Source organism: Neofelis nebulosa, chromosome 1 (genome assembly GCF_028018385.1).
Source record: "Neofelis nebulosa isolate mNeoNeb1 chromosome 1, mNeoNeb1.pri, whole genome shotgun sequence".
Taxonomy (NCBI): domain Eukaryota; kingdom Metazoa; phylum Chordata; class Mammalia; order Carnivora; family Felidae; genus Neofelis; species Neofelis nebulosa.
Window position 1 is genome coordinate 256,689 of NC_080782.1, and position 24,431 is coordinate 281,119.

Consider the following 24,431-nt stretch of genomic DNA (forward strand, 5'->3'; position numbering starts at 1 on the left):
ATTTGACAATTTTAAACAATATCATTGACTTTTTCACTCTTGTTATTTTCTTTCTGCCATTTACATTGGATTTAATTGGCTCTTTTACTCTAGTTTCCTAAGGAGAAACTACACTCTCTTCCTTTCATAGCTCACTAGGACTTAGTACTCTCTTTTCTGCTAATATGTCTCTGCAAGTTACCAGCTCCCTGTGGTCTCATCAGGACAAGGGCATGGATTTGTGTAGTGTCACTTTTCTTGTTGTTTTCCATCATTTATAAGCGAGGGTATTTGGGGTTAGGTGGCTGCTGCTGTCCTAGGATGCCTAGAGATCTTCAATATTAGCAATTTAAAAGCTCTTGGGAATTGATATTTATAAACCCGGAGTGTTTATAAACTTCGAAGTTTATATCCGAAGCAGGCTCCAGGCTCTGAGCTGTCAGCGCAGAGCCTGATGCAGGGCTCGAACTCAGGAACCGTGAGATCATGACCTGAGCCAGTCGGACGCTTAACCGACTGAGCCACCCACGTGCCCCCAGCTATCATTTTCTTTATCGTAATGATGATGATGGTGAGCAGGAAGAAGATAGACAGACAGATAGATAGAGGATGGGTGAAATGCTCGTTGATCATGTAAATCGGTGGCTGTGTTCTCTTGTGCATCTTCACTACTGGTGATTCTGGGAAATCACTGCGGGGCGGAGCTACAAAGCTTGCCTTTTGAATAAAGATTTGAAGTCAGGCACAGCATAGCCACATGCCGCACTTTTCTACACACGTGCACGCACACCAAATAATTATGGATATAACTGATTTAATAGTCATAAAAATATTGCGAATAGCAGACGCTAACAAATTTAAAATGAAGAGGAAAATATTTTAAGATGCTCTAATTGATAAAGAAAAAATTAAAAACCTGGATACACTAACAACCATTACATAAACTGACACGGTGCTAAAACCCTCCCCTTTTCACTTGCTGTCTCCCATCATCCCCAAGCTGAATGCTCTTGGAAGTGAAACCAAACTTTCAAGGTGCACGTTATCCTTGCCTTCAATAAGTAGGTCCAGGAAATGGAAAAGAGGGAGAGGGGCCTGACTCGTATCTAGTGATCCTGACACCAAAATCAGGAGGGACGCTCGTGGGCCAGCTTTTCCTTAAATATGGATGAGCGTCTCCGCAGCAAAGTGAGTTACTTCCAAGAGCAAATTAGAAGTGACGATAAGGCTTATCCTGTAATATGCAAGAATGATTCATCATCAGGGACCTATCACGAAATTCTCCACATCAATAGACTAAAGAAATATTATGTTATTGTTTCAGTAGATGTAGAAATAGCACTTGATGGAGTTCGATATTTATTCATGATAAAAACTCTTCGGAAAACCAGAACATAGTCTGGAAGAAAGTGCGTGAACAGGGACAGTCCATATAGTGAAGTGAGGCTCCTGTTTTGTTTCAGGTACTGCTGGGAGCCTCATCTCTCCATGAGGATATTTGTATTTTGTACAAGATGAGTTTTATAATCATTAGCAAAAGAACAGTGTTGAGGGTTATAAACCATGATGAAGTTCCCCTGTCATCTGCACACTTGGGACCTATTGCAAAACGGCCATAAATAAACAAATAAATAAATCAACAGTGGGTGTTTCTGGAGGTTATAAATACAGACTACAGAACAGGAGAAATGGTCGAAAATGCAGCAGAGACAATGCTTGCGCTTTCCCATTGTGAAGGTTCTGAGAATGTGGGCAGGAGCCAACTAAAGTTCTTGTTTCTTCTAGTCTCTCGATGGCTTTGCCCTGGTCGTGAGTGCGGAAGGCATGATATTTTATGCGTCAGCAACGATCGTGGACTATCTGGGCTTCCACCAGGTAAATACAGCCTGCGGCGTGGTGGGTCCCACTGTTTGCACACGCTTACTGTCTTCCAGCCTCACACACCTGTAAAACCAGGCTTTTCTTATCACGCAGGTTTTATCAGGTAAGGATTTCCACATCCCAGCTTGGTCTAGGGCTCGAGGTCACAAGAGAGGTGTAATGGTGTCTAGGGTGTCACAACTGTATTGGGCACTGACCTCTGCTGGCCGCGACCTTGCCACAGCATCACTGTCTGAAACCCCAGAGATGGGGCACATTCGGGAAATAACGTGTTCTGGAAATGCCATTATTGATGTCCAGGTAATTCATTTGGTCTGTTGCCGCAGGCCTGCCCAGGCTGAATGATTCCAGACATTGGGGCAAGGCTCTGGGGTTGAGACCCACCAAACGCTGGATCCTCCTCCAAGAAAAGGTACAATAAAAAAAAACCCCACCCATGGCCCAGGGAGGGAAAAGGAAACTTCAGGGCCTGGCCTCTGGGGAGGAAAGGAGGTCGCTCATGAGAAATCCAAAGTTTGAGCTTCAAGTCCAAATCGAAATTCATACTTAAAAAAAAAAAAAATGTAATGCTTATTTATATTTGAGAGAGACAGACAGACAGACAACAGAGCATGAGCAGGGGAGGGGCAGAATCCGAAGCTGGCTCCAGGCTGTGAGCTGTCAGCACAGAGCCCGATGCGGGGCTAGAACTCACAAACCGTGACATCATGACCTGGGGCAAAGTCAGACGCTCAACCAATGGAGCCACCCAGGCGCCCCGAAATTTACACTCTTGTGTAGCTCAGAGCCCCAGGTCAGAGCCAGTGGTGGACAGATGAGAACGTGGGGCACCAGGAAGCAGAAACATGACCTTAGCTGCAGGGCCACAGCCGTCCCCAAAAAGATGTCCCCTGTGAAGAGGGCTTCTTCGTGCAAAATTATAAACACACTCGATGCAATATACAAACAGGCAGATTGGAGAAAGAACAAAACAGAACTTTGAAAAGTGAGGTATACAGTGTATCTGTCTGTCAGGGTCCTACCTGGAGACAGAAACTGTGAAGTGATCTGACTGGCTTAACATAAAGATTTAATATGAGTTTCGTATAAAGAATCATTAACACAGGATCCCAAGGGGGTACAGCCGTAGACAGAGACACAGCGAGCGGAGGGGCCACAGGGCCCACAGGAGGCTGGGCACCCCAGCAAGGAGCACATTCTGGAGACACCCTCATGGGTGAGGGTGAAGCCATGGCTCCTGGGTGGCGGAGAGGTCACCGAGGTGCCCCAGGCCAGGGCTAGCCAGCAGGAAATGCCCACTGGGATGCTGGCCAGACTCTGGGGGAGGCTACCTGCCGGCGGACCTGGCCTGGGTGTGGTCTCAGAGGACCCAACCTGCCTCCTGCGGTGCCCAGAGCACCTTTGCCAGCGGAGGGGAAATGTGTGCAGGATCCAGGATCAGAGCCAAGCGATGAAAGGAGCTGAGAGGCAGTACACGGAATTGGAAACAAAGATCCCACAGGACGGGCGGAAAAGCAAGGGGATGCCCAGAAGCAAAGGGCGGTGGAAGCCAAGATCTGAGAATGGGGGTCCCTGACACATGAAAATTCAAGTCTGCCTGAGGCCCCTGAGGCTGATCGGAGCACTTGATGTAATTTCCATGAAGACTGTCACTTTGAATCATTCCCAAAACTGAAGTGTCTGTCACTGCACAGATGACTCCGAGAAGTGTCTCGTCTTACACACGCCTCTACATTTGCTTTCCTGCCACCTGAACCTGGGACCGATGGCTGACACTGACCAGGCCTCTCCCTGCCGCTGGCCCCGGGACAATCTTTGGGCAGACAACGTGCACACACCCACTCTTCCACAGGGCAGCCGCTGGTGACAGCCGACCCTGTGGCCTGGACTGGCCCCTGCAGCACGTGGAGGTGTGGCTCCGGCAAGGACCCCACACACAGGGCCACCGCGTGGCAAGTGGACAAAATGCCGTGGGTGTGATCTCCAGGAGGTGCTTCCGGGGCTGCCCTGCACACCACGGGGACAAGCCTTGGCTCCTCTCTCTCTGAGCCTCCTTTTCTTCCTCCATGTGCAGAGCACGGGGCATTGGCACCTGGTGACACTCGGTGAGGGGGGGAGACGTCCCCACCACCAGCCACGCCTCAGGGAGGTGGCCCGTGGTTCTTCTCCCACTGGCTGCTCCTGGCAGTGGGTGACAACTGGGCTCCATCACTGTGTCCTTGTGTCCACCTCCACCTCCTGAAGACATGCGGGGCAGGTGTTGGGGGATGTGAAGTGGGGGGAATGCATCACCCGCCCCAGACACATGAGCGCCTGGATGGCCAGCTGAGGCCCTTCCTCCCCTCTTTAGCCCTCCCACGTGTGCTCTCAAGGTTGCTGTGCTTGCACAGCTCTCTGGCCTCGGGGCCCCCTCGTGCAGCTTGGAGCTCAGGGACCCACAGATGGCCAGCACCAGGCTGTGGACACGACGTGATTCCAGCCCCCAAATGGCAAACTCTCTTTGTCTCCTCGATTGCATGTGCGGGGTCTGATTCTAGAAAAACGTGGTCTGGGCTGCCTTTTCCATGCTCAGAACTCAACTTCAGTCCCTATCACTGTCTGCTGAGTTGCCCTGCAAATTCTCCAGACACACCCAGAACTGCCTACCTTTAGCCATAATCCGGGAGGTGGCTTTGGTGATGTGCAAGTGTCCTGAGGCGAGGCTTTGGTCCCATGTCTGAACGTGCTCACTAGAGTCTGTTTTTTGGAGCTTGGTTATTCTGCAAGTGCTGGATGTAAAATAAAATTTTGCCTTCTATTATAAAGAAATTGTTTCCAAATGCCATTAAATCAGGCATTGCCTCTATTTATGTAAAACATGTTGAGAAAATATCAGAACAGTTTTGTGCTGTCGTGAGCTCCTTGTGCAAAATACGTAAGTCAGGAACCAATTATTTTAGTATCTTCAGGTTCAGCAGTCATTTTGATGAACAGCTAGGTTTTAGATGCATATTTTCGTTGCCGTTGACATTTATTGATTCAAGAAGGGCTCCATTCTCCCCCAGGCTGGCAGCTGGGGGAGAGCTGTCCCCGTTTGAACCAGGGCAAGGGCATGGGCGCAGTTGGGAATCCCACAGGCTAGGTAACAGGTGCGTGTGCAATTTGCACAAAAGGATGAGGGCTGCGGGGATGGGGCTGTAAAAACTGGTCATGACTTTATTCTTTTTTTTTTTTTTTTTTCAACGTTTTTTATTTATTTTTGGGACAGAGAGAGACAGAGCATGAACGGGGAAGGGGCAGAGAGAGAGGGAGACACAGAATCGGAAACAGGCTCCAGGCTCCGAGCCATCAACCCAGAGCCTGACGCGGGGCTCGAACTCACGGACCGCGAGATCGTGACCTGGTTGAAGTCGGACGCTTAACCGACTGCGCCACCCAGGCGCCCCGACTTTATTCTTAACTCCAGAAACGGTAGTTTAGAGCTAAAATAAGGCTGGCTTTACTTGACCAAAGCTGTGTCTGTTTTTCCACTTTTTTTTTTTTTTTTGAGAGAGAGAGAGAGAGAGAGAGCGCATGTGCAGAAGCACATGCATGCATGTGCAGGGGTGGGGGGGGGGCAGCGGGGCAGAGAGAGAATCCCAGGCAGGCTCCGCACTGTCAGTGCAGAGCCCAGTGTGGGGCTTGAACTCAAGAACCACAAGATCGTGATCTGAGCCAAAATCAAGAGTCAGACGCTTAACCGACTGAGCCACCCAGGCGTCCCTGTTTATACATTATTTGAATAGTTATTCTACTGATCTCTCCACCACTTGTCACTGACCCCGCTTTGTAGGGAGCAGACTCCGGGAGATTAAGGGAAACTAAGACCAGTCAGATATGTCACAGTAGTTATTATACCTTTGTTGCCCAACCTAGAAAGTGTCCACATTGGCTATGTCTTTCAATTTGCCTGAGTCAGAAATGTCTTTTCCGGTTTTCTCATGCCCTCGCCATTGGTCTCTCTCTTGTTTTGGTTAAGCCACAGAGCCCCTCTTACATGTTAATCCCACACATCCTTTCCATTAATTAACTAAGGTGTGGGGAGACATGAACAGGGTGTCCAAGGACGCAACCTTCTGGGATTCTACAAAGCGTGGAGTCACCCACCAAAGCTCGCTCGCGAGAGAATGACCGAAAGACAGTGCCTGTTACAAACTTCCCATGGGAACTACGACAGCCCAGTGCTCAGAGGTCAGCAGTCTTTTCCATTCATCAGACTGTAGAGGGGAAGATGCCATCCATTTGCAGCAGGGGGGAAGAATACAGAATTCCCAGTAATGAGTCAACCAAGTGGTATTTAGTACCTCACACAGAAAATATAAAACATTATTTATAGAAATTAAAGAACCAGATAAACAGAACGACATGCCATATCCGTGAATCAGAGGACTCCAATTATCATTATAAAGATGTCAGATCATGTTACAGAGGTAATGACATTATCATAAAAACTAAGCAGCTCTTCTAGGTAGAGATAGACGAGCTTTTGGGAATGCAGAAAGTTGGGAGTCTCCAGGGCCAGGGGGCAGGAGTAGTGATTACTGGGACTTACACACCGGACACAAGACTTCCTGTAGGACCCAGTTGCTAGATGAACAGACCCCAAGACAGAACTGGAAGCTCACAGCAGGCACGTGTGCACCGGTGTGGGATTTACAATGAAGGGGGCGCTATCCTGTGGTGGGGAAATAGCCATCTTGCCAACAAACAGAGCTGGGTAAACTGGATTTACACGGGAAAGAAATGAATCCTGGGGGTGTTTGGGGGGCCCAGCCAGTTAAGCATTTGACTCTTGATTTTGGCTCAGGTCATGATCTCACGGTTCATGAATTTGAGCCCCACATTGGGCTCTGCGCTGTCAGCATGGAGACTGGTTGGGGTTCTCTCTCTCTCTCTCTCTCTCTCTCTCTCTCTCTCTCTGCCCCTCCTCTGCTTGTGCTTGCTCTCTCTCTCTCTCTCTCTCTCTCGAATAAATGCATTTAAAAAAACTTAAAGATAGCTTGGTCCTAGCTCTTACCTCATAGCATGCACAATAAATAAATGGCAGAAGTTTCTAGAAGCTTCAGGACCCAGTTAGGAGATGGGTGAGGATGATGAGAGCAAGACCCCACCCATGAGGAGACAGACAGATGAACTGGCCGTGTGAGGTCCACTAAGAGAGCAGAAAGGCAGGCCAGGGAGTAGTGACTCTGGCATCACAGCCCACGCAGTAGAGGACCCATGTCCAGAGCAGATGAGGAAGCCACAAATCAGCAAGACAGCTCAATGGAAATTTGAGAGAAGGACACAAACAGGCGACACGCACACTCCCACATGACACGCGTACATGTGCTCACACGCACACCTCAAGACCAAAAACGTGAGAAGATGCACAATTTCATCGGTTCTCGACGCACGGGTGCAGACCACGGTGCGGAACCGTGGCAGCTGCCACAGCGGCTCAGATGAAGAGGGCTGGGGACACCTCGCGTCGGCCGCAATGTCAAGCGACTGCGCTGGCACGCACCACCACAGTGGCGTGTGGATCTGCGCCCTCACTCTGGAAGGGCGCTTGGTGGCATCCACTAATGCTGGCCCTCTGCCACCCCTGACCCAGGAACCCCCCCCCTGGGCGTGACTCGCTCAGACACAGCAGCGGCGTGTGGAATCAGGTGGAAATACCCCGCAGACACGAGAAACTGGCGCCACACACGCGGCGTGGGAGAACGTTACAACTGTGATGTTCAACCCCAGAGGACGGACACTAAGAACAGCGTTCCATTTACGAACATAACCGGCCTACAGTGTGGGCAGTCTGTGCCATGACCGCCCCAGGGGGGTGGAGGGAAGGGGCTCTGGGAAGCTGTTGTGTCCTGTTTCCTGATCTGGGAACTCCCGCATCCAACTGTATGCATATGATGTGGGCACTTTTCAGCCAAGTGCTATACTGAATCACACTTTATTAGGAAAGCATCCTATGGGAAGGGCACGCGTGATCACAGGGCCACCAGATGAGGTGGGAGCTGGCAGGTGAGTGGAAGCCATCAGGTCTTGAGCTGGAGGGAAAGCCTGGTGCCCTCACCTCCACCAGGAGTTGGTCTGTGCCTGTTGGCCTGACGTTCACACCCAGAGCCTCTGACGTGGACAACCATGACCAGGGACAACAAGCATTCTGACCTGTGAGCACTTGTTTCTCTGAAGACATCTCTTTGGACTAAGGAGTGCACAGGTAATTGTAGTGCAGCCTTCGAGTTACGGTCGTGTTCCTTTTCTGCTTTCCTGAGGTTGTTTGACCTGTAGGGATCCCAGTGAGCCTTAGCCATGCAGCTATGGGCAAGAGTAGGGCCCCTTGAACAGACAGCGGGTCTCATCCATCTGGGTGAGTATACTGGTTACTTTCTGAAAAAGTAGCCTCATTTCTGGACTTGATTCTTCAGGGACTTTCCCTCCGTCTAGTTTTCGTAATGATCCTGTTGAGAAATGATGCAAACTTAGAAATGGCTGTTTCCAAAGAGGCCAAGGGCACCTGCCAGGTTATTCAGGTGTTGTTGGGCCAGGCTCTCCGTGCGGATAATGAGTGAGGGAAGGTTAAGGGAAGGTCGCGGGGAGATGTGCATGGCCTTCATCATTTATCAACACACTCTGAATATGTCTGCTAACGGTCAGAATAGTCACGTTCCTGGGAAGCCAGTCTTCGTAGCCCACAGTTGTGGCCGCTGTGCCCTGAAATGCAGCTTCCAAGTGTGGACCCGGTGCCTTCAAGGGCTAGCCTCTGTGTTCAGAGCTCAGGTAGGTGGGAGGACAGAGGAGCAGAAAGAGGGCTAGGGACCTGCAGGTCCTCGTGGTACCATGGATGGGAGCAGCGGCCAGGCACAGAGGAGCCAGGGTGAAGGAAGTCCCTGGCCAGGAGGCCTGGCCGGGCTCTCGTGTGCTCTGATGGCTCCCAGTTCACCTGGCAGCTCCCATCTCACCTTATGGCTCTGGTCTCACCTGGCGGTTCCCACCTCACTTCTTAAGGAGACTTTCCTAATAAACTTTTGTGATATGACACAAAGTGTCCCCATGATAGACACACAGCTTGATGAGTTCTCCAGTCCTGGAGAAAAGTGGCTACCCTGGGCCCAGGTGTTTGATCTCTGAGCCTCCTGCTCTGCCCTCAAGGGCACTGCCTGGTGGATGAGTGGGGGGCTGCGGGCGGGTGGGGGGCCTGGCATTCCAGGCCGGACACCTATGTCCTCCCAGGGAGGAAGTCTCCTCCAGCCAAAGGCCTGCCTTTCCTGTGAGACTTCTCTTCACAGCTGTGGCTGAGACAGCTCTTCAATGACTAATCACTGGAATAAAGCAGGTTGGAACAGTTGTTGCAATATTGCAGACAGACGTGATGCACCAGAACATCTATGACTATATCCACGTGGATGACCGCCAGGACTTCTGCCGGCAGCTGCACTGGGCCATGGACCCTCCCCAGGCGGTGTTTGGGCAGCCCCTCCACTCAGACACAGGTGGGTCTTCGGGTCCCCAGTGAGCCTGAGACTTGGGGCCGTTCCTGGAAAGGCGTGGCGCCTCCGGAGAACTGACCACCATCTGTTCTTGTCCTGCTTCGCCTTCCTTGGGAGACCCCCCCCCACTCCGAATCCTCCTCCCCTCTCCAGCCCCCCCTCCCGCACCCTCCTCCCCTCTCCAGGCCACCCAGCACCCTCCTCCTCTCTCCGCACCCCCTCCCACACCCTCCTCCCCTCTCCAGCCCCCCACCCCCCCCCCCCGCCACTGCAGCCTCCTCCCCTCTCCAGGGCCACCCCTCCTGCATCCTCCACACCTGAGGAAATGAGGCAGTGCTTGTCTGTCACCTGGCAAGCTCCCCTCTGGAAATCCTAGGCCCAAGTCAGATTTACCTGTAAAAAATCCTGTTCAGAGACACTGCCCCTTGTGGGCAAGTGTTTCCTCCTGACCGTGGCCCCTGACCCATCACGACCGGGCCAGCTCCCCTAGAGGTCGTGGAGCAGACAGGAGGCCAGGGGAAGGGGTGGCGTCCACAGGGGTCGCCGCTCTTCCACACACTACCCTAGAAGTTGTAAACGACTCAAGAAAAGCTTCCACCACAACCTCAGGCAACAGCAAGATTTACCCCACAAAGTTGAGTGAAAACAAAAAAACCCAGGTGCCAACACAGTATCATTTTATAAAGCTCAAAACACACGACAGCTGACCCACGACAGCTGACCCCCAGTCACCCCTGCAGTCGTACTGAAGGGATGTTTCTAGGGACAAAGGACAAGGAAGGCCAGCTCGGTCAGAGTGGCTGTGTCTGTGACGACCAGGGTGGGGAGACAGCGGGATGCCAGTGGTGCTCAGGGGAGCACCCGTGCACCTGTGTGTGCTTGCAAGGGGGTGGGGGGTGGGGCGGTGTGTGTAGAGGTGGGCATTTGTGTGGACGGGGTGGGCGTGTGGGGATGCGTGGCGGGCAGGTGTGTGTGTGAGTGTATGTGTGGCGAGATGTGTGAGCTGGGGTGTGGGTGTAGGAGGCAGGCTGTGTGTGTGTAAAGTGAGCTGTGTGTGAAGCAGGGTGTGTGCGCGCGCACACGGCAAGGTGGGCAGGCGTGCGTGTGTGTGTGCGTGTGTGTGTGCGCGTGTGTGTGTGTGCGCGCGCGCGCAGGGGGGAGCGCGTGTGCACACCGCAGTGCTGTCAGTCTGTGTTTACGGTCTCTCGGTCTCTCTCCTCCTCCCCCCACCCCCGCGCCCTCACCCCCACCCCTCACCCCCGCACCGGTGCCCGCGCAGAGGACGCGGTGCTGGGGCGGCTGCTCCGGGCGCAGGAGGCGGACTTCTCGGCCTTCCTGACGCGCTGCTTCGTGTGCCGCGTGCGCTGCCTGCTGGACAGCACCTCGGGCTTCCTGGTGAGTCGCGCCCCCTGGCGCCCCGCGGCGCACGTGCGGGGTGGAGGACGTGGAGGGGGCGGGCGGGCACGCGGGTCCGGGGGTGGGGGCGGCGGGGGGTGCATGCGGACCCTGGGGGAGGGGGGGTGGCGAGCGGCGCACGAGGACCGGGGCGCGGCGGGGCGCACGCGGGCCCGGGGGCGGGACGGGCGGCCGGGAGGAAGCCTCCAGACTCCGCTCTGGGCTTTACTGGCTTGGTCGCGCCTTCCCTGAAACCCCCTTAGCAGCGTGTCGTCAGCACACCCCGCAACCTGGCGCGAGCCCCCACTTCAGCCCGGGCTTGCCGTTTTCACCTCTTCTCTTTCAAGTAGAGGCTTGGGGTGTCCGTCTCCGTTGCTCTTCGGGCTCCTCGGCCAAGGGCTGAGAGGGGGGCCGCGGACGTCCTCCTTGGGGCTGGCACAGCGGACCCTCGCCCACCCAGACCTGTGCCCACCCTGCACCCCCGCAGCTGTGCTCCACAGAGCGTCTCCCCCGCCCCCGCTGCTGCACCTCCCAGCCGGCTCTACGCAGCCTCCTGGGGTTCGCGCTCCCAGCAGTCCCATCGTCCCCACCCTCCGCAGCAGTTCAACACCATGACCTCTGACCCCAGGACCCCCTCCCCCTCCAGCTCCCCCCACTCCCGTGTCCTTCGGCCATCAGCGCCCTGGGCAGGGCCCTCGGATGTGTGCGGAGCTGCTCCCACCCGCATGACGGCGTGCCCTCCTCCCCAGCCTCCACCCTTGGACTGTGGGCCCCTCAGGGTTCTATCTCCCCACCTGGGCCGTGGTCCGCAGAAGAGATGCGCCTCCAGTGCTCCGCAGGGCTGGGCTGGGGGTTTCCAGAGGGGCTCAGCCTGTGTTGGAGGCAAGGCGAGCAGAGGACAGTGGGCGTTCCTCCGGATTGGGTTCCAAATGGCTCTGAAAAGGGGGAGCCCTAGAGAGGCACCCACAGACCAGCGGGAGCCCACACCGGCCGTCGGCGGTCAACAGCAGCTCTTGGGTGTCCTGCCTGCCTGCTTGTCCCACCTCGTGTGGGCTCCTCTCCATTGTGTTCACACTGGCCGTGTGCACCACCGTGCAGACCGCAAGCCCCCGAGGTTCCTCGCTGCTTTCTGAGGGGCCCCCGGGAGATGAACGCCCTAGCGGTTCTACATCTGAGTGGTCTGTGGGTGCCGGGCTGAGGAGCAGACTCCTGAGATCAGAGACCCACTGACTGCATAGCCCCACCACAGGCTAGGCTCAGCGGGGGAGACAGTATTTTCCATTAACCCTCTCCTCTTGGCTGGTCTTTATGCATTAACAATTTTTTTTTTTTTAAATAAAAACATTGCTCGTACATGACACAGATTTAATCACTTCAGAAGAGCAGAGGAAATAAAAATGTCCCTCCCTTGTACACCCAGGCCCCTTCCCAGATGTCAGCACCCCAGTAATGTCCTTCCTGAAGCTCTTCTTGCCCAGCCTCCCCAACTTTCTGCTCCGCCCTGACCAGCGAGAGTGAGTTGAACTTGGGGTGGTCTTGGGGACTCTCCCCAAGACTCAGGACCCCCTCTGCCTTCACATGTGCTTCTCCGGGAGCCTCACCTGGCTGACCCCTCTCCAGGTTGGAGGCCTCACCCAAGATGCTGCCCTCCCAGGGTCCCACATCACCCATTCTGGGAACCCAACCTGCCAGGTGGCTGTGCATTTACCCAGAGGGATGACAGCTGAGGGAATCACTCCATCCAGGCTGCCTCCCAGTGGTCATGTGTCATTTGTGGCAATATTTTGGCCTCAGTCATCTACTACTGTGATGGCGGCTTCACGCTCCCTGGGCTTATTTTCCTGATCCAAGGGGATAGTGAAGAAGGTTGTTGGTGGGTGACAGTGGGAATGTTCCTGGAACCAGCTCTGAGGACCCAGGACAGGCCCACCCCTACGGCAGATGCATCCCACACGACTGCACATTTCTGCAGGCCTTTTCACCCCACCGGGACCTTCACAAGAGAAGCAGCTTTTTATTTGCAACGTGGTCCCAAGTCTGCTGCTACCAGGCCTACACATAATTGCTTATCTTTTATTTAGGTGATTGGTTGAGCTTGAAGTCTTTTATTTTGATAATATTTTGTTCTATCTATTGGCTGATAAGGAATGTTCACTTTTTAAAATTGGATAACCAATTCCCAGTAAATTGGAAATTCTTATTTCCAGATGACATAAAACTGGAGGGATTTTACTAGACAATCATGCATAAATTAAAATATAGATTAAAAAAGAGGGCGCCTGGGTGGCTCAGTCAGTTAAGCCTTTGACTTCGGCTTAGGTCATGATCTCGTGGTTTATGGGTTAAAGCCCTGCATCAGGCTCTGTGCTGACAGCTCAGAGCCTGTAGCCTGCTTCAGATTCTGTGTCTCCCTCTCTCTCTGCCCCTCCTCCTTCACGGTCTGTCTCTCTCTCCTTCAAAAATAAATAAACATCAAAAAAAAATTTTTTTAATAAAATAAAATATAGGTTAAAATGAAACTGTAAAACGATGCACTGAATAGAGGAAACAACCCAAAGACACTTATCTGAAAAAAGTTCCATTATATTAATTTGTGAAACTCATTTCTGCACACACTGGAAACGCCTCAGGCATTTACAAGGAATGCACTGAGAACAGGGGAGCGGGCATGACTTAGGGCTCTTCCCGGTACTCCCTTGTGACTCTCTGGAAGCCACTCTGTTTCCACTGGCTAAGGCTGCCCGTGAGAACCCAGTGTTACAACATCAGGAATTTGGAGGTCTAGTTGATAGTTAGTTGGTAGCTTGAAATCAGCCATGATGGGAATATTTCTACCAAAGAAATTGGCAAACATAACAAATCAGGGCTTTTTTTTTTTTTCCCTCTGGTGAGCTGGATGTTGAACACAACTGCCTTGGATCCTCCACACCAAGCACATGACTAACAAGCAGTGGGTGCTTTGCAAATGTTTGTTCATTTAGTGAATCCATAGATAGATGGAAGATGGGAAGATGGGGGAATGGATGGTGAAAATGGATTGATGGAGGGATAGAGGGGTGGATGGATGGATGAATGGATGGTGGATGATGGATGGATGGATGGTGGATGGACGGATGGATGGTGGATGGATGAATGGTGGATGATGGATGGATGGTGGATGATGGATGGATGGATGGATGGATGGTAGATGGATGGGTGGTGGATGGATGGATGGATGTTGGATGGATGGACGTTGGATGGATGGATGGTGGATGGATGAATGGATGGCAGATGGATGGATGGTGGATGTTGGATGGATGGATGGTGGATGGACGGATGGATAAATGGATGGTGGATGGATGGATGGATGGATGGATGAATGGTGGATGGATGAATGGTGGATGATGGATGGATGGTGGATGGATGGATGGATGGTGGATGGATGGATGGATGGTGGATGGATGGTGGATGGATGGATGGCAGATGGATGGATGGTGGATGATGGATGGATGGATGGTGGATGGACGGATGGATAAATGGATGGTGGATGGATGGATGGATGGATGGATGGATGAATGGTGGATGATGGATGGATGGATGGATGGATGGTAGATGGATGAATGGTGGATGGATGAAAGGATGGCAGATGGATGGATGGTAGATGGATGGATGGTGGATGATGGATGGACGGATAGATGGTGGATGGATGGATGGATGGATGGATGGTGGATGATGGATGGACGGATAGATGGTGGATAGATGAATGGATGGTGGATGGATGAATGGATGGTGGATGGATGGTGGATGGATGAATGGGTGACAGATGGATGGATGGTGGATGGATGGTGGATGGATGGATGATGGATGGATGGATGGTGGATGGATGAATGGATGGTAGATGGATGGGTGGTGGATGGATGGATGGTGGATGGATGGTGGATGGATGGATGATGGATGGATGGATGGTGGATGGATGAATGGATGGTAGATGGATGGGTGGTGGATGGATGGATGGTGGATGGTGGATGGATGAATGGATGGTAGATGGATGATGGATGGATGGATAGATGGATGGATGAGGGGGTGGATGAGGGGAGGGATGAGGAGAGGGTGGAAGGACAGGGGAGAAAAGGACACATTGTGGGGTTGTTTTAATGTGTATTTACTTTGAAAGAGAGAGAGAATGATCAGGGGAGGGACAGAGGTAGAAGGAAAGAGAGAGAGAATCCCAGACAGGCTCCACATTCTACACAGAGCCTGACCCAGGGCTTGATCTCACAAACTGAGATCATGACCTGAGCCTAAATCAACAGTTGGACACTCAGCCAATGGACTGAGCCACCCACATGCCCTGTGGGGTCATTCCATCAGGAATGCCCTGAAGTCACTTAGTAATTTAGATTAGCTTTTCCACTGTAAAAGGATCTTTTATTTTCTTTTATCACAAACTCCGAAATTACTTGTTGGCTGTTTAACTCACGTTATATACTCTGGATAAAATGAACTTGTCCCCAAGCTTTATCATCATGAGTGAAGGAATGACAGTTCTGAAATGGAGAGTCAAATCTGGAACAGCCCTCAGAGACTACCTCCTCCAGCAAATCCTGCCAGGGGTGGCTGACGGCTCTGCGATGGGCCAGTGACATCTCACGCTGATGCACACGAGCACCCAGAGTGTGAGGCTCAGCTCCCACACCCACACCCCCACATACACATAAATGTGCACACGAGAACATGCTTTTCAGTTAAAGGAGATTATGGAGACTGCAGAGAAACTGTGACTTGTCCTGGAGGCCTGGGGATAGTCCACATCCCCAGGAGGCCGAGTGTGGAAGAACTGTTGGTTTGTGTCTCATAAGTGGCTCAGGATAAGATTTTTCTCCACATTTCTATTCCTGAGAATGTAAGTTCTGCATTCTCTGATGGTGTTGCTAATGTGCTCTGTGACCACACCTCCGTTTCTGTCTTTAACACACCAGACAATGCAGTTTCAAGGAAAACTAAAATTCCTGTTTGGACAGAAGAGGAAGACTCCATCAGGGACAGTCCTGCCCCCTCGGCTGTCACTGTTCTGCATCGTGGTGCCCGTCCTCCTTCCTTCCGTGGCGGAGATGAAAATGAAGAGTGCGTTTCTGAGAGTGAAGCACAGGGTGGACGTCTCAGGCTCAGTGGACACAAAGTGAGTGAAAGTCCCTTAGAACACAGCCACGCTCACTGCTGCTGGCGGTTAAAACAAGAGCCTTGGCACTTAGAATCTTCTATTCTTGTTCGTTTCCAGCGAGCAATAACTTGAGAAGTTTGGTGCTTTTAAAGCTAGTACGTTGTGTAGGAAAGAACGAGCAGAGGAAGTACTTTCACACTCATGTTTGCGAGTGGTGGAACCACAAAGCGCCTGCACCGCTGTGTCCCCAGCCCCCCAGTTACAGCCTCGAGGCAGGTGCCCTGAGCGCTGGTCATCATGGGGTGGGAGGTGGGGGGCCGCAGCCTTCTTTCCTCTGTGCGGTCCCTCCGCCCACGCACAGGGCTTAGTGCAGGGACCGATGCAGGAGGCGCCGGCGCCCAGGCAGTGGGGACACGGCTGCCGCTTCTGCGCAGCCGACTTTTCTCGGCTTTTCAGTGCTAGAAAACACTCCACATCGAGTTTTCTAGGCGATTCACACCTAAACTTTGCGGAACAGACTAGGCCTGTGTTTTGTGGGTCAGCGTCCTGAGAGTGATTCAAAACGTGCATCTGTGAATTGTGTTTTCCACACAGTATGAGTAAGACCAAGGGAGGGGGGTGGGGGGGCAGGGTGTCTGAGATCTGACTGTACCTGCTACAGATGCAGTATGTCAGACCTCTGAGTCCCCAACCCACTTCTTTATCCGTCAGTGGCTGTCCCTAGAGTGGGGCTCAGCCAAGCCAGCAGCTCCCCGCTGCAGGGCTGCAGCGACTAACACCCACCAGGGCTTAGACCCAATCGCTTGGAGGAGGGCTGGGCTCTCAGGTTGAGTGACATCAAAGCAGTATAGCTTTCCAGCTGCAAAGACCCCTCTGCCAGGGCCACAGGGCACTCACCCCAGGAGGGAGGCTTTCTCAGCACCCTCCTCGCCAGCATGCTGTCACTGTGTGTTTTGCATCCTGCCTGTGACGCTGTGCGTACTGGCCAGACCTCATCTTCTCCTCCAGGAACCCCTGTTCCCCCTCCTGTCTCCACCAACAGGGAAAGCCTCAGCCTCACTCAGATCCTGCCCCTTAACCCCGTTGGGCCCTTTTAGGAGGTAGGTGCACAGCCTACGTCTTCTCCCCTCCCTTGCCCAAGAGTGTCTGGCTTCCTAGGTCCTGGTGCCTCCCCAGGGAAGGTATCGGTCCCTTAAACCACTGCCTGATGGGGATGGGCCTGAGTGCAGAAGGGGACTGGTCCATACCCCTCAGCTCTCAGGTCTGTGATGGCAGATGAGGTTTAGTTCTGCGACAGCAGCATCTGACACGTTTGCTTGCCTCCCTCCGTGGGTCACTTTTGGTGCGGTGTGTGTGCCTCTGTCCTGGAAGCCACATCACCGGTGGGAACACTGCCCCCACCAGGATCCCCTTCTTAGCCCTGAGTCCCGTGGTCCTACTTACACGTCTGCTGACGTCCGGATGAAGAGTCTTTGGCCAAGCATCTCCCCCACAACCGGGTTCCCTCCATAAGAGTCCCAGGGCTCTGTGGCCCGTCTAGGGGATTCCTGCTTGCCTGCCCACGTAGCGCCAGGATGGCAGGTGGTGCCCAGGGGTCTTCTCTTTGTGACTCTCCCTCTTGTGGGTGTGAGGGTCCGTCCCTCGTCAGTGTCCACAGATAACCTTTGACTAATTCCAGGTGACCTTTAGATGGTGAGAAAAGCTGACAGCAGCTGCAGTGGAAGGAGGGCCCCCATTCCGGGGAGGGGGCTCAGAAGGCTCTCCCTTCTGCCCGTGTGGCATGGTCTGCCTTGGTCTGCAGGTCACGAGCCCCCACCTCCCTGCTGCTGGTCTCGGGTGCAGGGCCAGGGGGTGGCTTCCAGGAACAGAGCCACCCTGAGCAATGGCCATGCCAGCATGCTGAGACGGCAGTTACTGGAACGTTTAAAAATAAACATATATGCCCTCTGAAAGATGCACCGTGTCCTAAACATGCCCTACCCAAGGGAGAAGACTAAAAGCAGGCGAGGGAGGAAGCAAGCTGACTCTCCAAGGTGCCAAACCCCAGAGGGTGCCGCCTGAGACGACCTGGGCCCACAAGCAGAGGCCACCAGTCTCCACACCGGCTTTCTCCCTGTCCCTCCCCTCCCCCGCCAGCCCCTCACTCTGAAATACTCCCACCTTCATTTACCGTCCCAGAGCTTTCTGTTTTTAACCTTTTTTTTTTGTTGTTTTTTGTGGGTTTTTTTGGCTTGTCATAATTGAAACCCATACTGAGCTTCCTCTTTCCCATTTTTCCAGCCCTGAAACCAAGTAGAGGGAAATCTTATCTTACCCTCCCTTGGCTTTTCGCTCCTGGGGGCATGCAAGGAGGACTCCTACTGCTCCCTGGCACCCGCGCCGGAAAGTGCAGGCAGACGCCAGAGCCCCGAGCACCTGCGGCGGGGGAGGGGGGGGGCGCTGTGGCTCACAAGTCACCCAGCGCTCCCGCAGCTGGCATCAATTCACGAACTCACTAAAGTATTTGTCCTCCAAAGTCCTATTCAAGGGATTTAGCAGTCATTTGTGATGTGAACATGCAGTGTGCCAAAGAATTTGTCACCAGATGCTCTTATTTGCATATGAGGATGACAGTGTAGTCCCCGTCTCTGCTCCCTGGTCTCTGCTCCCCCATCTCTGCTCCCCTGTCCCTGGTTCCCCGCCCCCCATCTCTGCTCCCCTGTCTCTGGTTCCCCCTGTCTCTGGTTCCCTCATCTCTGCTCCCCTGTCTCTTGTTCCCCCGTCTCTGCTCCCCTGTCTCTGCTCCCCAGTCTCTGCTCCCCAGTCTCTGCCCCCCTTTGTTTCCTCTGTCTCTGCTCCCTCATCTCTGCTCCCCTGTCTCTGGTTCCCCAGTCTCTGCTCCCTGTCTCTGTTTCCCCTGTCTCTGCTCCCTCATCTCTGCTCCCCCATCTCTGCTCCCCCCTCTGTGCTCCCCGGTCTCTGCTCCCCCATTTCTGGTTCCTCATCTCTGCTCCCCCATCTCTGCTCCCCTGTCTCTGGTCCTTACAGCTATGGCCAGAGGATGGAGAAGGACCAGCATATAGGATAGGGATCTGTGGTTCTGAGGCCCATTGGCCTGGACTTGAGTCCAAGGCTGACATCTGCTAGAGAGGTGGCCTAAAGGAAGTCACTTTACACTTCTGAGGCTTGTTTTGTTCTTTGGAAAATAATGAAATAGTGTCTATGAGGCTGAGTTTGCTTAGAATCTGAGACGAGGAGCTCTGTGATTTGTGTGAGTGAGCGTGTGCTCACTGCCCTAGGAAAGACGGTTCCATAGTCACTGCGCGTGCATGGTGAGTTAATGGAACACAATTAGTGGAAATCACAAAAATTGACTGTATTTTCATTCTGGTCCTGCGGAGAAAAACAAAAGCGCATTTTATGTGTAAGTCTATTTTCTGAAGCAATTTCTTTAGCCCTTTATTGGCTTGATGAGTGATGTGAATTGGAATCTTTAGCCACGGAGAGACTTCACAGTCTAGAAAGAACCGGAAAGTGTGAGTCATGATTGTGCCCCCTCCCGGCATGGCAGCAGCACCGGGCATGGTGTTAGTTCCTTCCGGCAGCAAAAACGCCATCTCCACGCACTTTGCTATTATCTGTTCTTCGCAGAGCAAAAGCCGCCTCGAGTCTGTGTGACCCAGCATCGCATGGAAAACCCCACTGCCTAGCAGGTACTTTTACAAATGCACCGCGTCACTGTTTTAAACGGGTGAAATGTGTCTCTGTCCCTCAGGGGCTCTCGCTGCCTCCTGATGCTGGGGTGCATTCCCGGGAGACGCCCCGGAGGGTGTGGGTGTCTGTGCTGAGCCACTCATGGTGACTGCTGTTCCCCCATCTAAACCCTGACAGGGAGGAGCATTGGAGAAAACATTTCAGTGCTCAAGGCACAAGCGGATGCAGGCTGCCGGGCCCGGGTTCCAGCCAGAGCCCCATGTCCCTGCCTCAGGAGCAGCCCGGACCTCGTTTCTGACCCCGAGGGGGCCGCAGGGTAAGTGGTGCTGTGGCCCAGCTGTGCGTTAAGGGAGCAAAGAGCCACCGTCTGCTGGTCTGGTGGCTTTGTTCATGACAGGTGAGCCTCGCCGTGAGGGAGTGCGGCACACAGGGGCACACCTGGGAGCTGTCCTCACATGTCTGAGGTGTGGCAGGGGACAGCAGGTGCTTCAGCCGGGGCTGTCACGACCTGTGCACTCACCCTCAACCTGAAGCCGGGACCGTGGGTGACCACCCTGTCCTCTGCCCTCACCTTCACTCAGAAACCCTCTTCACTCCCTCCTCCCATGGGCCCCCGCCCCAGCCCCCACCCCGACCAGGGGTCTCCTCTTGGAGGACTGGCCTGGCTGTGTGGCTGCAGGGCTCCACCTGCTCCTCTGGGGCACCGTCTCCCCTGTCACAGCAGGTGCCAGCCCTGACACCGCAAGGCGTGGTGAGGTGGAGGCCTGCGTGCCAGCAGCAGGGTCTGGCTCACAGAAGCCGCTGGAGAGAGGGCATCTGTCTGCCTTACAGTTCGACGGGGCCCTCTGCATCTGGGCTGGGTGTGTCTGACCCTTGACACATGGCGTATGCCTCATCGAGGTGCCTCCCTAGGGCGGGGTGAGTGGCACACGCCCTCCCTGCTCCTGCCCGGCACCCCAGGTCATCCAAGAGGCCAGGGGAGGCTCATTACGGGAGGATGCCGGTGCCAGGGTCATAGGGCTGCTGGGTGGGCCGAAAGCAGGGGTGTGGCTGGGCCCCAGCACACTGCAGCCCTCGCAGGTTCAGCCAGTATCATGCCAATTCAGTGCCTCCCCTTGGAGACCCCACCCAAGTCGGTGCGATGATCCTCATTCCTGCTCTGATGGGTCCTCTCCTCTCTGCAGGGACAGGGGAGGAGAGGAGCACGGGGGGGTGCCTGGCAGCACTCCCGGAGCCAGGGGGCGGAGGGAAAGACCTGCGTATAGTTGCTGCTTTGAGGCGCCTGGACCCATGAGGCACCAGAACTGGATGACAGGGAAACATGGTCCAGATGGTGGCACCAACGTGAAGCTGGGACCCAGTAAGAGTGACCCGTTCTCCACACACACCGTGTCCCGTGGCTCCTGCGTGTCCTGCCCCGGTGTTCAGGGCGCTGTCCATAGCAGTGGGGTTACTGCTTTCCGGAATTCACCCGGCTGTCACCCAGGAAGCCACTCTCCCGGTGCCTATGCCAGCCGCACGAGCAGAGCCTTGCAGGACGGCTGCAAGGGGCCCCCTCTGCCCAGCTGCCCCTTCCCCCAGGGGAGCCTGGACAATGGGCTCCCTCCGCCCAGAGGGCAGCGTCTCGCAGCGGGGGGCTATTCCACCGAGGACGCCAAGTTTCGAGGGGGGCCGGTGCCCGCGGGAGCCCCATGCAACCCCATGTTGTCACTTGATGTGCCCGTCAAGCTGGAGAACGACTCTGGGTCTGAGGACGCAGCAGACGGCTACCTCGTGTCCCCAGGCCAGGTGTGGCTGGGAGCCAGTGGGGTGGCCAAGAGACAGCTGGTCACTTTCCCTACCAGGATACACCTGAAGACAGAGTCAGACTCCAGACCCCACCTGTATGCTCCACACCTGGGGCACAGCATGCTGGGGGCTCACCTGAGCAGCAGGGCTCCACTCAGACCCGGCAAGGAGCCGGCGCCCTTACGCCCCGCACACTGTGCCTGCCTGCAGCATGTGCATGGCCTTCCCGAGCCAGATCCGCCCCGCCACCTCTGTGCACACGGTCACCAGCCCCCTACACTGGGCTGTGACTGCAGAGCTCCTGGCACCACACCCGTTGTCAAGCGCGAGCCCCTGGACTCACCCCCGTGGGCAAGCCACAGCCAGGGTGGGGTGCCCGGCATGTTCCCCAGAAGTGCCTTGCCAACACTGATGCCCCCCAAAGCCCCTGAGTGTGCTTTCCTGCCGTAGGGCGGGTGTTTCTAAAAGCTAGCCTCTTCCGCACGCCCAGACTTACCCCTCAGCTGCGATGGCAGGTGGGGGGTCAGAGCCGTTCTGCAAAGCTGCATGAGTCCAGGCCTCCTTAGGTGTGGGCAGCGTGTGCAGTAGCATATTGTGTACTTTGTAAAATGTCACGCAAGTCCTTCAATGCCACGTGGTGTTAAGTCTGTTCACAATTTTCCAGAAAGTGGCCAGAGTGAGACATGTCAGCCTGGCAGGGCACACCCCTCTCTCCAGGACGCAGTGGGCACCTGGCCAGTCATGCGGTGTGGTCTCCCGGGATCCCCGTGCTCACCTCCCAGCTCCGCCTGCGCCGTGGAGGCGGGTCGACGCCTCCACGGAGTGGACTGAAGAGAGCAGCCACACCCTGGGTACAAATTAGGGATATAATCTTTTGAGCCACAGGTGACCATGCCCCCATTCACGGAAGGAATCTGGAAGGTTCCAGGCAAAAGAGCCTGTCTGCACCAGGTCCTGCCCTCACTACTACACGCAGCACGTGCTCCTCGACCTCACGGTGGAGGTTGAGGCCACACCCAGAGTGGAAATTGACAGGATGATATCCTGTTCCTTCTGGAAGTCTCTGGGATTTTTAATGGGCCTCTGAAGATGGTTTGTGCTAATCTGTCTCCAGTACATTGTGTAATTTCGAGTTTACAGACTCTGGGTTTGGAAGCAGAGAGAAGGACGAAACGTAGAGAAAAGAGGTAAAAAAAAAGTCAAGTTGTCCATGGAGGCTGTGTTGCTGGCTGTATACAGGTTTTCAAATGGGGATTCCAACCACCACCTCAGGAAGAATCATTAGAGACAAGACAGAAATTGTTTTCTAGAACTGTACACCCACACATCCCAACTGTAGGATCCCCAGACACAACGTTGTGAATCAGAAAGTGGAGTCCCAGTCACCCCACGGTCACCACCAGAGATGGGCCCCCTCCGCGCCCCGCCGGTGCCATCAGCGAGGGGTGTGCCATCAGGGTATGAAGGTCTCCACTGAGCCCACTTGTACCGTGGTGGACGCACACCTGCTCCTCAGGGACAAGGGCATCTGTTCCTAAAGTCACCCCCATCTGGGAGTCTCAGGAGGTGGCGGGAGCCTCCAGTCAGGGACTTGCTGCTCCGCCAACGGTACGTTCTACCCTTCAGTGTGGGGCCTTCTTCTCCATCACCTAGGGCTTTGGGTATCAATGTTCAGCTGGGTTAATGCTGAAGCCTTGTTAGAATTCGGGGTTTAGCTGGCAGGACCCTTAGACACATCCTGGGGCACCGGTGCGCCTGTTGCCAGCTTTGTGGGGGGTCCCCCATGCGGGATGCTGGGAGCTGAGGGCTTCTTCCTGGGGCTGACACGGGAGGTCACCCACTGGAGCCCAGGGTGTGGAGTGGTCAATGCGTGGCCCTCTGGGACACACAAGGCCAGCCCAGCAGCCTCTCCTCACCCACTGAGGCCTTGCAAAGGGTGACACTGGTGCTGTGCTGTCTTCACTTCTACTGCCAGAGTCTCCCCTGACCATTACGATGGTGGCACAACCACCCAGGGACACCTGGGGACCTCTGGCTGGCCCCGGGCCCTCCTCACCCGGTTCTGCTGCAGGGCACAAACGCCTGTGCTCTCTGGGCATCTGGAGACTTACTCCCTGAGACCTGGGGTGGACTTGCAGAATCTTCTTCCTTCTTTCCTAGTCAAACCCAGAGCCCAGGTCCTGGCCCTCTGTGAGATGTGACTGTGCACCTGTCTGGGGTGCCTTGAACTCAACAGGCCCAGGTCCCCTCCTGAGATGCCCCTCATACACCCGGGGCCCTTGAACGCTCTGGGCCCGGGTTCCCTCCTCTCCTGGGTCAACACCAGCAGAACGACCCTGAGTCAGCACTTTCGTTATTTCACAGCCACACCCTTCCTGAAACATCATGTGGGAAGATGATGGCATGTAGGAGGTGCAGATGTGGTCACTTCCTCTTTAAACGTCATTACCAGTACCAATTACAGGGTTAGGGTTTTCTGTGTCTTGTAGCTTTTGCTTATGTAGCTGAAAACATATGAAAATCAAATGTAACATAAGAATGGATGGACAGGAGGAGATGAACACAAATTGTATATTTTTATAGTTTCTACTGGAGGAGAAAAGTTTTTAATATCTGGACTGACTTGCTGAATTTTTTAAAATGGAAATATTATAATGTAACTTTTTATACTGTTTTCTCAGTGCCTTTAGAAACAGCTTTCAAATATATTCCTGATAGTAGGGTTTGTATTCAATATGCAATATTGATATAAAATAAATCACGTTAGTTCATGTTTACCACAAACAGAAATGTCTACTTGATTTTCCAGATGAAGTAACTATTTCCTTCAGTGTGTTGATTCATTTCATTCTAAGGCAGTCCTTTACCACTGGATAAAAGGTAAAAATAAAATGCTGGGGCCCAAAGATGCAGGCAGGAGGCTGAGCGCTTGGCCCCGCGTGCTGTGGCCTCAGCAGAGCTCCCTCCCTCCACCCACCAGCCCCCTCTTACCCATCGTTGAGGGGTGGGGGACCCTCCCAGGTGCCTTTAGGGTCCCCCAGACTTGACCTGTCCTGCGG

General features: G+C 54.1%; 1 protein-coding gene and 1 long non-coding RNA gene across 4 annotated transcripts in view; one reads left to right on the forward strand and one right to left on the reverse strand.

Annotated features, from left to right (window-relative positions):
* Positions 1-22,509, forward strand: part of AHRR (aryl hydrocarbon receptor repressor) — a 93,352-nt gene extending 70,843 nt beyond the window's left edge. For all 3 annotated transcript variants that reach the window (XM_058707606.1, XM_058707458.1, XM_058707523.1), the window contains 7 exons: positions 1,765-1,854; positions 9,230-9,359; positions 10,636-10,751; positions 15,710-15,909; positions 19,522-19,583; positions 19,762-19,900; positions 20,769-22,509. In XM_058707606.1, the coding sequence (XP_058563589.1) occupies positions 1,765-1,854; positions 9,230-9,359; positions 10,636-10,751; positions 15,710-15,909; positions 19,522-19,583; positions 19,762-19,900; positions 20,769-21,822 (1,791 nt within the window). In that variant the 3' untranslated portion in view covers positions 21,823-22,509. The remainder of the gene's footprint in view (positions 1-1,764; positions 1,855-9,229; positions 9,360-10,635; positions 10,752-15,709; positions 15,910-19,521; positions 19,584-19,761; positions 19,901-20,768) is intronic.
* LOC131499821 (uncharacterized) lies at positions 19,232-23,583 on the reverse strand. Its single transcript, XR_009256084.1, has 3 exons — positions 23,429-23,583; positions 21,869-22,219; positions 19,232-19,387 (listed from the first exon to the last, which is right to left on the reverse strand). It is a non-coding gene; the product is annotated as an uncharacterized LOC131499821 (long non-coding RNA).
* Between the last annotated feature and the right edge of the window lie 848 nt (positions 23,584-24,431).